At 39.2% G+C, this 13,256-nt stretch overlaps 1 protein-coding gene across 5 annotated transcripts in view; it reads right to left on the reverse strand.

Moving 5' to 3' along the window:
• Positions 1-73: 73 nt before the first annotated feature.
• The window catches only part of syngr4 (synaptogyrin 4), a 24,098-nt gene continuing 10,915 nt past the window's right edge, over positions 74-13,256 (reverse strand). For all 5 annotated transcript variants that reach the window (XM_062957749.1, XM_008118434.3, XM_062957751.1 and 2 more), the window contains exons 3-5: positions 12,290-12,527; positions 4,432-4,568; positions 74-346 (exon numbers count right to left, since the gene is read on the reverse strand). In XM_062957749.1, the coding sequence (XP_062813819.1) occupies positions 128-346; positions 4,432-4,568; positions 12,290-12,527 (594 nt within the window). In that variant the 3' untranslated portion in view covers positions 74-127. The remainder of the gene's footprint in view (positions 347-4,431; positions 4,569-12,289; positions 12,528-13,256) is intronic.

Raw genomic sequence — 13,256 nt, forward strand, 5'->3', positions numbered from 1 at the left:
ATTGTTTCTTTTTGCACTTGTTGGTTTAAAACCTTCCTGTTTTTAGAAAAATTAGCCTTACATATAAGTTTTGGTCTTCAAATTCTTTCTTCCTCTTTTATTTATTTCAGGAATAAATAATTACTCTCTAGTCATCAGAATTCATTAATGTTAGTCGATGAGGTACAGGAGTGGATGGATAAGAGGCTGTACCCATATTCTCAGGATACTTTATATTATTGGGAAGGGAGGAGGTAGTTGAACAAGACAGGGTGGTCAAGGCAACAGATCCTTCATCCAGGGTCCGCTTGTAAGGAACCGGTGGTTCAGCCCACAGGTTTTTCAGAGCCAGATAAGCCAGATAGACCTGTGAAAAAGAAAAGGGAAGGTACTTGCATTCAGCTGTACATGTGATTGGCTTCTATGCTGCTATACTGAGGCTTAAAGCAGAAATTAATTAGAGAGTGAGTCTAGGCCACTGTCAAGAATGATGGCTTCAATCCTAAAAGCTCTGGATTAAAATCACAGCTCAGTCATGAACTTGAGGTCTAATATTAGGTGAATCATGCTCAACCTTTCCAAAAGGAGTATTATGAGATAATCCAGAGGTTGCTACATGCACAACATAAAGTGCTTGGCAAATAACTAATAATAAAATATCTCTTAGATAATAAAATATCTTAGATAATACAATATCAAAAACTTGATTTGGAGATGTGAATAGTAATTTCACCATGCAAGTATTAAGTCAAAATATGAAGTTTTTAAACATTTTGAGAAAGACTTTTGTAAAGCAAAGTTTTTCTAAAAAACAAACAAACAAATGAATGAATTAATGTGACTGCATAAAACAGGAAAACTTAACTGCTTTTGCAGGAAATTGCATTTTCAGCATAGATGGACAATTCAAAGTGCATTAGACTTATATGTTTTCAAATAAAATATATGTTTTCAATTCAACAGAACTTGTTGAAGGTATTAAGGGAAATGTTATCATTTTTCTGAACTGCTCAATGAAAGTGGTTTATGGAGTACATTTGACATGTTAGTCCAGTATATTTTGTTTCGTTACTTCTAAATGGTGAAGTTCACCCACAAGAGGGAAATGGCATATCAGAAGGGACCTACTCTTTGTGTTATATACTAATTCTTGTGTGCTGAGATTATGCCAATGGTAGTTTTGTCTCAGAAAGCCGAATTGTTCTATGGACAACTGTTTTAGAGCACTTCTCAAATGTTGGCCCTCCAGGTATTTTGGACTTCAAACCCCAGATGTCTCAGCCAGCTTGGCCAATCTTCAGGGAATCTGGAATCCAAAAGATTTGGAAGATCAAAGATGGAGAGTCAACTGTTTTAGGGTTCTTTCAGTATCAACAAAAATGTGGTTAGATATTATATATGACTTTCTAAAATTTGAAACAAGCAGCCTCAGTTCAACTGAATCTCAACAATATTCATATAACCTCTATATTTGATGGGAGAATATCCATTTGCTAAATAAATTGTACTTCTTCACTCAACACATAGTTAAATTAGGGGATCATTTAGTGGGTAACTGGGAGAAATGGATACAGGATTAAATTGACAGTTGTTCAGATTCACCTAAGTTCTTATATTTTCAGAGAATTGGCAAGTAGGTTTTGAGAAATGAAGGAAGCTGCGGAGGCAGAGAAAATGTGTGGGTGAACATTGCCAAAGCAGAGCTGGGCAGCAGAAAAAGGCAAATGAAAGAGAATTGAAGATGTGTTGGAATATCAAACAATATCAGTTCTATTATAATTGGGTTTTGCAAGTAAAATGTTTGGGTTAGGTTAGCAAGAGAAAAGAGCTTGCTGTTTTATGTTTCAACAAGAGGCTTAAGTTTTTGTGTGTGGAAAAGAAAGCATGTTTCAAATGTAATGAAAGATTTCTAGAGGAAAAATGCTTCAAAGCAAAAAAAGCAGCTTCATTTTCCATTTTTGTACCTCTTTTAAAAGCCTCTGTAAGTGTGATTACCACTCCTCATCATGAACCGAAACTGACAATACTTTGTCCAGTTTCTCATAGCAGTTGTAAAATAAGACTGGTCAAAGTTGTGCTTTTTACAGATTCTACTGAGCGAGTTAATCTCTTAAATAGAAAGGATTCAGTTGTCTTGTGCCTAACAGATCAAATACTTGTGACCAATTGGAGGTAAAATCTTTGCTAACTGTTCAGCAGTTCTGATCTAATGAACTCCAGCCGTGGGCTGGACAGGACTGAGTCCTAAATTGTTTGGGTTCATTCTGTGCCAGCTTGTAATGAAGGCCTGCCGCAACTGCTTGTACGTGAAGGCTCCTCCTGATTCATTCTACAACATGTTGATGGGGAGGGTGAGTCACTCAGTTCCATGAGGACTGAAGGCATTAACATCCTCTAAAAGACTGAGGCTGTTTTTTGACTATTTGAATCAGAAGTATACTAAAGCCTTATGACTGATATAGGGAGCAGGCACAGGTTTTTCTCTTCTTTTGTTTTTGGATACTGTAAAGACTAGGGATCCCATTTGTCAACTGCATCAGAGTATGCTTCTGGCGTTCTCTAAATGTGATTCTGCATTTTCAGATGCTAACAGCAATGCAAACAGTGGCCAGTTTCCAAATCTATGTTACAATTAATGGTTTTTGGCTAATTCACGTGTATACATACTTTCTATTGGAAAGCTGAATAGAGTATGATGTCCCCCCCCTTCCCCCCCCCCTCAAATTCACTAGACCGGGGTGGGCAAATGTCAGGAATTTGGGGGGGGGGGGCTTTGGATGTTGGAGGACCATGCACACACCAAAATTTGATAGAATTTTTTAAAATCCCAAATGTTTAGGTGTGAAGAGTGATTTTGCCATGCAAATTGTATCCACTCTGGTGGCAAAAATTCAATCAATTTAGAGACATCTAATGTCTGCATGCAGTCTATAGGACACACTTTCCCTACTTTTGCTAACATTAATAAATGTGAACACTTCTAGGTGCAGGACTCCCCACTCAAATTGAAATATAGAATTCACTTCTTTTAAAAATGTCTTTCTATCAAGTCTTTTATCTCTTCCCCTTAGCGTAATACTGGTAATGCTCTATGGATTTACATGCTTGACAAGCCTCCCTTAATATCTTCTCTATCCTTATTTAGAACTGCATACTTTAAACAAACAATTCTGAAAACAATGAAACATTGTGCCATTGATCCACTATCAAGCTATAAGGAATAGTGAGGCCCACACCTATATTTCCACACTTCACAAATACCATTACTGTATACAGTTTTCTTTAAAAAAAAATCTTCTGAGATGATTGTTATTGTCTCATGATTGGTGAGAGTACAGTAATTCCTTTCCTGCCCTCTGCATGAGGGCAGGGAAGCTCGTTGCTCCCTTCCAATGAAGAGAGAGGCTAGAAAATAGTACCGGCCAGGACTTTTTGTGAGCAGGGTCGGCAGAGGCACCTCTCCACCCAGGTCATTCCTTCCACGATGCTGACCCACCCACCCGCCACCTCTACAGTGTACTTTACAAGGGCCATGTAGGAATTTTTCCGACTGGGGCCATGTAGGAATTTTTCCCTCCTACATTTTTGGGGTGGGGGTGGGGGGCTTCTGACTCTTTGTGACTTCATGGACCAGCCATGCTAGAGCTCCCTGTTGGCCTTTGCCACCCCCAGCTCCTTCAAGGTCAAGCCAGTCACTTCAAGGATAACATCCATCTATCTTGCCCTTGGGTGGCCCCTCTTCCTTTTTCCTTCCATTGAAGTTATGATTACAACTCATTAACTGCTGTATCCAGAGGAAGCATGGGCAAAAGCAGCAATTGTTATAATGAATCTCTACCCAAAATTGGACTGAGGATCATGTCCTATTGCTCTATTTACATTGCTCATAATAGTATGTCTGGCCAGGCACTGCCAACCTGCAAATTCCAGCCTATTTGCCTTCTCTAAACCATTTTCATTCATTCTTTTAATTAATAAATTAGGCAATTCAGTTGCTTTACCCTGTTCTATTCAAAAATTAGTTGCTACTACCAGCTCATACAATTCTATTAAAACACCATTAAGTATTATTTTGTCTAGATTTCTATAACATAAAATCTAATACTGAATAATGCCAGCCGCTCCAAATTTATAAATTGCTAGATCACATGCAAAACAGTAATGCATGGGATCAGTTGTAGTGTTTATACATAGAGAGAAGATTATGCTGTTCATACAGCATTTAAGAAGGAGAGAGGATATTCAGTTCCATAGAAAGAAATGACTCTTCTTTTAGGATCATCTCATCTGTTTTAATGACTAGGGCCAACTACTTTCAGGAAAGGTCAATTTTGGCTAATAAGATGTCTGTTTTTCTTTTATTGATACCCGAGAGGCATCCTCTGCCTCCATGGCTCACTCTGTAGAAGTTCTCGATTCTAGAATGTAAAAAGGAGTACTTGGTTGACTCACCCAGCATGGAACAGAGAGGAGAGCAAAGGCGATACATGCTCGTGCAGCACTAGTTCCCAGCAGGTAGGAATGTGTCGACCTGTTCCACTGATTGGCTAGAAAACAGAACCCAACAAACCATAGGCATGTCCAGATGACTGGGAAGGAGGAGGAAAAAGAGGATAGAACATATTACAAATAGTTGAGAAGATAAATGAAGTCACAAGTCCCAGCAAGCCCCTCTGATAAAGTTTGTGGAAGATAACATTCACAAGTCTCCAATTCTTTACTTTTCAGACACATCCTTTCTAACAGTTTACATTTTATTTTCCTTTGGATATTTCTGAAAAAGGAATAATGTCAGACCAAAGAAATAATAGGCCTGGAAAGGTGACAAATTCATGGGTCTTTAAGAGGATTGTTACCACTCTCATCTATACTGACCATTTAATGCAGTTTGAAGCTAGCCTTGCCTGCTGCAATACAGTGAATCCAGACACACAGAGCTGAGAAAACGTTATCCCCAGGGTTCATCCTGTAATGTGCAGCCAGTCCCGAAGCTACAAACAAGATAGGCTGTGTAAATTTGTTCTTAAGTTAAATTTGTAAATTGGAACAGGTACATTTTAAAGTGTAACTCCAGCCAATTAGATAGATATAGATAGATAGATAGACAGACAGACAGACAGACAGACAGACAGACAGACAAAAAGATAGATTGTGGGGTTGTTGTGTGTTTTCCGGGCTGTATGGCCATGTTCCAGAAGTATTTTCTCCTAACGTTTCGCCCACATCTATGGCAGGCATCCTCTGAGGATGCCTACCATATTCCATGCAGCTGTGGACAAGTCAACATAGGGACCACCAAACGCAGTGCCCAAACACAAGTCAAAGAACATGAAAGGCACTGCAGACTAACTCAACCAGAGAAATCTGCCATAGCAGAGCACTTGATGAACTAACCTGGACACAATATATTATTTGAGAACACAGAAATGCTGGACCACTCTCACCATGTCAGACTACACAGAGAAGCCATTGAAATCCACAAGCATGTGGACAATTTCAACAGAAAGGAGGAAACCATGAAAATGAACAAAATTGGATACCAGTATTAAAAAAAACTCCAAAATCAGAACAGTAAATAAGGAGCAGCACTCTGAAAACAGAAGAATTCTAGAATCAATCAGGGGCAGCTAACGACTCTGAACAAAGGATTCCCCCAGGCCAGGATGTGAGGCTGGGAAGGCCATTTAATGCTAATCAAGATGATTAATTACAACATTCACACTGGCCTCCAATAGTCCTTTTCCCCCACCCAGGAACTTCCCGATACATAAACCTTCCTTGCTTAGGGTTGTTGTATGTTTTCCGGGCTGTACGGCCATGTTCCAGAAGTACTCTGTCCTGACGTTTGAGGATGCCTGCCATAGATGTGGGCGAAACGTCTGGAGAGAATACTTCTGGAACATGGCCATACAGCCTGGTAAACACACAACAACCCTGTGATCCCGGCCATGAAAGCTTTCAACAACAGATATAGTTCTTTGGATAACAAAGGGAAGGGTTAACACCCTTGTGGTGTTTGATTTGCTGTTTGTGCCCCCCCTTCAGATTTCACCTCACTTCTGTTCTTGTGATAACTGGATTTTGAAAAAATTGGCTTGTTGTAGAAACAAGGAGAGATGATAAAGCTTCTGTCGAGACCCCCTTTCCCCATGATAACTTTTTCAAGAGTGAATTTCCTTTCCTAGAGGTAGAACTCTTTCACTTCCTGTTGTCTCACCCCCGTTTGTAACTATGAGTCATTTGTAAGTCGGAAGTTTGTAACTCGGGGACTACCTGTATCTATGTTGAAGCTATGGTGGTATGCTTTCCCCCATTTACTAACCTGGCACTAGTTAGAAACATTTTCAGCACAAGACTATCCAGACAATTTGAAGTGGGGAATAATCTGAAGAAAACCAACACCTGCTCTCCCATGGTTATAGCACTGCCTCCCCTTGATTTGCTTCCCCTCGCATAAAACACATTTTCCTTTGGTAGCAGAGCAGATTGTTCTTGCAAATAAATGACCAACTTCCTGAGCAAGGAGACTGGTCCTCAACTCAAAGACAACAAGAATTCTAACAATTCTCTAGACCAGGGCTTCTTAAACCCCTTTTGGTCCGAGAAATGTTTATATGACCCTAAGTGTATAGATATATAAAATAGGTATAAAATCATACTTTTCCTGATAACAAATTAGCATTTACTGGGCTTGTGAAACAGGCCAATTTTCCTTTTTATAACGTACAGCTGAAGCATTTTCTGCAGAGTCCACTGTAAACACTGTACAACAGATTTGTTTAAATGTCTAAAACAACCACTAGGTGACACTGAGAAAACTTTCACTGTTGCTAAATTTTCTGGGATCCCAATACTGAGCTAAGGGGACCCCACTTAGAGTCAGGACCCAAAATTTAAGAAGCAGTGTCCTAAAAGATATGTGACTTTCCTGTCTCTGGGAAGTAATCTCTTTTCAAAATTCCTAGAATGGAAGTAATGAATAAGTAATTCAAGTAAGAAAAATATAGTAGATCATGTTAACACCCTGCCCTTCTAGTACTGAAACCCTAGACCTTATACTTTTTTTTTTAAAGGACAAGAGAACCTGATATCACCTAGTTGTGCTGTCATTCTCTTCTTACATGACAGTGTAGCTTATATACATTTTCTTCCCAATTTAAACTTTTAAAAAATTATATTGTAAAATTCTCATAGCAAGTCAATTCTCACAGTGAGCAATTGAGTTTGCTCTAAACTACAGAAGCTGCAACATTATAGCTCCCCTGTCCCCAGAACAGAGCCAGCAAAGTAAATTTATTTTTTTAAAATGATTGCAAAGTAAATTTAAAAACCTCCTCCATTCATGGATAAACTGACTACCTTTTGAGGATCAGAAGAGTTATCATCCCCTAAAACAAACAATACAGCACAGTTGGCAGGTGCATTACAAAGAGCTTTTGCCTTTTTAAGCTGATGAACAATAAGACAGAAGGAAAAGCTGCCAAACTGCATCATACCAGTCTAGGCTCCAGCCATCCAAATGCCTTATCTTCAATGTGGCACATGCCAAATGTTTCTTAGGTGAGAACTGTAAAGATAGAATAATTTGTAGCTCCTAATCTTTGCTGGGGCTCCTGGTGGTGGCGCAGTGTGTTAAAGGGCTGAGCTGCTGAACTTGCAGACCGAAAGGTCCCAGGTTCAAATCCTGGGAGCGGAATGAGCGCCCGCTGTTAGCCCCAGCTCCTGCCAACCTAGCAGTTCGAAAACATGCAAATGTGAGTAGAAAAATAGGTACCGCTCCGGCTGCGGACAACGCCAGCTCTTCGGCTTAGAAATGGAAATGAGCACCAACCCCCAGAGTCAGACATGACTGGACTTAACGTCAGGGGAAACCTTTACCTTTACCTAATCTTTGCTAAAAGTTTTACTTCAACATGAGACTAGATTGTCCTAACACATTTAGTAGAATCAGCTCTGGGACATTCTGTTCAGCTTTTGCACAGATTTATGTTTGCATTGTGCAATTTATTTCATTTTGATGTGCTTTAACTCTGTTTCACTGAAATAATTCCACTCAATTTTGAAATAAAGTTACTGTTCCAAATGCTGCCCTGTAAAAAAAAAAACCCCCAAAATATTATTACATCAGTTTGTTGGATAGCAAACCAATCATTCTGCTTTAAAAATAAATTTAGAGGAATTGATGTGTCTCTGGACATATTTAAAGAGGCAAAGTTATGGGAATGGGTAGGTAAAAATAAGGAATAGTTATAATGGCTGAAGAACTGTTCTGGTGCATCTACTTGTCCCTGTTATTTGCCATCAAATTGACTTGGACTTATGACACTGAATGAGACCAACAAAATGTTCTTTTTATTAACTGTCTTACTCAGGTTTTGCAAACTCAGAGCCACAACTTCCTTAATTGAGTAAATCTTGCTGCTTTCCTACTGCCTTCCACTTTACCAAGCATGCCCACTCCACCACAGTGATTTATATAACCTTGTGCAGGCATGGACAAACTTTGCCTCTCCAGATGTTTTGGACTTCAACTCCCAGAAATCCCAGCCAGCTTACCAGCTGTTAGGAATTGTGGGAGTTGAAGTCCAAAACACTTGAAGGGCCAAAGTTTGCCCATGCCTGATCTTATGGTATGTGCAAATTAAGACTGCCTCATCTTACAGTCATCTTCTATTTTAGAATCACAGAATAGAGTTGGAAGAGTCCACATGGGACATCTAACCCCATCATGCAGGAAAAACACAATCAAATAATTCAGGTCTGATTTGCTCTTAGACCTTTTTGTCTTTTAATTTATCTGTATAATTCTTCTCCAATACTACATTTCAAATGAGTTGACTATATTCCTTTTGGCTTTCTTAAACTTCCAGGTTTCGCAATCATACATAGAAACTGGAAATACTGCACAGTACTGTGGTCTGGCTGATTTTCTCTTTCTTCAATATGTCTTTATACATATTGAATTATATAATTAGATATATTATATTATCTAGTTCCTTCATGGCTGATTTTCCAAATCTTATTTGTCCTCTGGTTTCCTGATTCCAGTTGACATTCTGATTAATGATTGTGCCAAGATAAAAGAAATTAGCTATTTCAATGTTGTTGTTACCCACTTTAAAATTACATGAACCACCTGTGGCCATTATTTTTGTTTTCTTAATATTTGGCCTTTGCACTTTCCCCTTAATGATCATCAGTAATCATTCTAGGTCTTTGCTATTTTCTGTAAGTATAGTAATACAGTTTCATTTGTATATCTTAAAGTGTTGATGTTCCTTCCCCCATTTTTTTTAATTACTGCTTCCTTTGAACGTATTCCTGCTTTCCATATCATATGGTCTGTGTATAAATTAAACAGGAATGGTGATAAAATATTAACTTCTTTGCCAATGGGAAACCATTCTGTTTTGTACGTTTTCTGCCTTGACAGAGGCCTGCTGTCCAGAATGTATACTATGCATCAGGGGAATCAGATGTTGTGACACTCCATTTCTTTTAGTGTGGACCATAATTTCTCATAATCTACACTCTTAAAGAATTTATTGTATTTTTTCACCACAATTAAATCAGCAGCTGAGCTTTATTTTTTCCTAAACCCAGTTGTGTTATTAGACACAGCACTGCTTGTATTGTACATGTAGTAACTAGTTGACTGCCTTTCAATCTGGGAATCTCAAATTATTGCACTTCTTGTTTTTAGATTACCTCACAATTGGATTATCACGACAAAACCAATTTAGAAGTGGTTGACTGTTCCTTTCCTCTGCAAAGTCTAATAAGAGTTAATGAAAGCGCCACAACCATTGTCTCTTGAAATATCTGTCAATCACACTTTCTCACTCTGTCTCACACACAAGAGTAGTGGCTGCCCAGTGATTGTTTGGCCATTTAATCTGGCCCCTCAGTAAAAGACTGCCTTGTATGGGAAACCCAACCAGCAACAATGCTACCATTGAAGCACACAAAATAAAGGTAATGCCAAGGTAGCAATGGAATAGTATATTGTTTTGAAGTAGGGAGACTCAATTCAAGTCTCTGCTCAGGTAAAAACTTAATACATAGGTAATCTGCATAAATCATAACGCCTATGTGAATCATTGTGAAAGATAAAAAGGAAAAGAAGCTGGGACCTTGTTTTTGCAAGATGAGGTACCTGAACAAGAATGGGATTAAAATGTAATAATGAGACAAAACTAACCTGATCTGGGTAAACAGAGATATTGAAAGAGGATAATTTTTTTTCTTTTTCTGTGAGTACTTAAAATGAATAGCCTTATTGATTAAAGCCTGAAGGCAGTGAGTTTACAGGTAATGGTCTTGATAGCTTAACTCGAAATAAGGTTGGGGGGGGGGGGAGGGGGAGGAGAACGGGACATCTTTTACAGGGAATGCAGATGGAGCATAAAGCCAGATGAGATGTGTCAGTGGCATTTAATTTTGCCAGGCTGCAGTGGCATTGAGCTCTCATATGTTAGCAAATGTCAGTGTTTGAAAAGCCAATTCATTGTCTCTGCTTGAAACATCACTTTCCTGTGATCAAGCTTGTCAAATAAAGCACAGTATCAATGAGTGAGATAGCACATGGAAACGACAGTCTTTTGTGTAAAAATGGTATATCCTGATTGTTCTCTGGCTCCATGTGTTGCCTCTTGTCTTTTGTGAGCCCTTCAGCTCAGTGTCCGTCTCCAGAGATGAGACAACAGGAAGAGGAACAATAACGCAATACAATACTCAACCAAATTTTTTTTAAAAAAACAAGCAGCCTGTACCTATAAGCAACATTAATTTATATCTATTACAGGGTTGGGGGGGGGGGGGAGAGAATAAGGAATGTTTGAAATAAAGCAGCAACATTACAACAATTTCCAGGGAGTTAATCTGCCATTTTTTGCATTACTATTTTAAATAGAGAATTATATTCTACCTTGTTGTCTTTTATTCTGGGGATGTAGCACATGTCCTCCGCTACTACTTAGAGGAGAAAAGTAAGAAACTGACAGACTCCCCTTGATCCAATTAATGTAGGGTACACTGACTAGCAGTAGTTATTTATGGTTTCAGAAAGTACAGGAGTCTCTCTGGGCGTTAAGTGAAGATGATGATGGAGTATCTGTCCTCTTTCAAATTCTGTAGTGGTAGTTAACTTTGAGAACATGTGGAAACTGTGATTCCAAATAATCTTGTATTCAGTTGGAAATTGAGCTTCATACTGTCCAGAAATTAAAGGATCCATTGCAATTCATATGGATGTTGCAAAATCAATATGTATCAATACATAGAATCCAACAAATACTTCAGCAGAAATAATAACTGCTTTACCGGATTTTCAGTTGAAAACAAAACTAATGGAATGGTTAGGTAAAATATAGGTCATCAAATGTTTTTCATAGACACTAGTGAGTCAATAAGGAAGCATGGAAACAGCTTGCATTACTAGCTATTAGTATTAGTGAAGTTTTTGGATCAGGGGAACAAATTATATATCCTCACAGGTCTGACTGTAGTAGGAACTAGAGCAGAGCTTTCCAAACATTTAATGTTGGTAACTAACACACTTTTTAGGTAGGCATCATTTTGCAAAACAGTAGTTCAATTTTACTGGCAAAGGTTAAAATAACTAACCCCTTACTGGAAATTTGAATGCATACATAAATTCTGTTAACGAAATGTATGGGGACACAACCTATCTCATGAATATCTTTCATTTATATTTTTACAAATAGATAATTTATAGCTTAGTTCACATAGCCTCAGAGATTTCTTTTTACAGTTGCATGACACAACATGCACACTGCAGCTGACACACTGATGTGTTATGACACACAGTTTGGAATGCTAAAAAATAGAGAGTTCCTAACAAACCAAACGTTTCTTCTCTCGATAGTACTTCATATGTCTGAAATCTAGGACTAAGAATGGCTGCAGTGATTCCCCTCCTCAAATACAGGCCTCGGGACCTATGGGGGTACTGTCCCACAGCTGCTTTGTAAATACTGCTTGCTTATAATACTAGGTCAATAAAGTAAGTAAGTGAAGAATCCTTCGAGGGAGGCTAAGAAGGGGTAAAGCAAGGAATGGTGTGAAGTGAAGAACAGCTATCCTGGCTTGTAGAATGGGGAAGAATGCTGGCAATTAAAGTTAACTCTCTCTTGGATCACTATTTTCTGCCATCAGAATGATATTTTACCACAGCAGAAGGCATTTATTTGGATGAGCACCATATAATTGTTTCAGACTCTTGCCTATTAGCAAATTACATATACTCAAATTCCACTCTATTGCTTTGGTAGTAAAGTTGGTTACTTACTGGAGAAGGTAACATCTAGTACAAGGACAGCATACTTGAACTTGTGATTTGAAATGGAAGTGTCATAGATGTCGAAGCCCAAAAAAAGGAGGCACTGAAGAAAGGAGAGTACACCCACTGTGATGCCATAGCAGCAGGCTGCCCCATTATCATTCAAAATACAGTGTAACTGGGAAGAGGTTGTCAGGTTCTGATATCCTTCAGCCACCAGACCAGCAAAGATTATCAGAGAGAATACCTAGGACAGGAGGAAATAAGAAAAAGTTAAAATCTGAAAGGTGCTGGAATACTATTTGAATCTCCCTTTATTTTACAGCTAGCTCGCCCTATCTTTGTAACATGCTAATGCTTATATCAGATGTGACCAAACATTTATCCATCTGAGAGCCATGTGTGGCAGGTTGGGGATTATGTGCTGGCTGTGGGCATTTTTCAGAAAGGAGCAGAGAGTGTTTGATGACCGGGACATCCGTAGAGACACCAAGGTGCTTGTTTACAAAGCCATTGTCCTCCCAACCCTGCTCTACGCCTGCGAAACGTGGACGGTCTACAGACATCACACCAAACTCCTGGAGCGTTTCCATCAGCGTTGCCTCAGAAAAATCCTGCAAATCTCTTGGGAAGACAGGCGGGCAAATGTCAGCGTGCTTGAGGAAGCAAAGACCACCAGCATTGAAGCAATGCTCCTACGCCATCAACTCCGCTGGATTGGCCACATTGTCCGAATGCCTGATCACCGTCTCTACTCCGAACTCAAGAATGGGAAACGTAATGTTGGTGGGCAGGAAAAGAGATTTAAAGATGGGCTTAAAGCCAACCTTAAAAAATGTGGCATAGACACTGAGAACTGGGAAGCCCTGGCTCTTGAGCGCTCTAATTGGAGGTCAGCTGTGATCAGCAGTGCTGCGAAGTTCGAAGAGGCACGAATGCAGGGCTTAAGGGAGAAACGTGCCAAGAGGAAGGAGCG

This window comes from Anolis carolinensis, chromosome 6, assembly GCF_035594765.1.
Source record: "Anolis carolinensis isolate JA03-04 chromosome 6, rAnoCar3.1.pri, whole genome shotgun sequence".
Taxonomy (NCBI): Eukaryota; Metazoa; Chordata; class Lepidosauria; order Squamata; family Dactyloidae; genus Anolis; species Anolis carolinensis.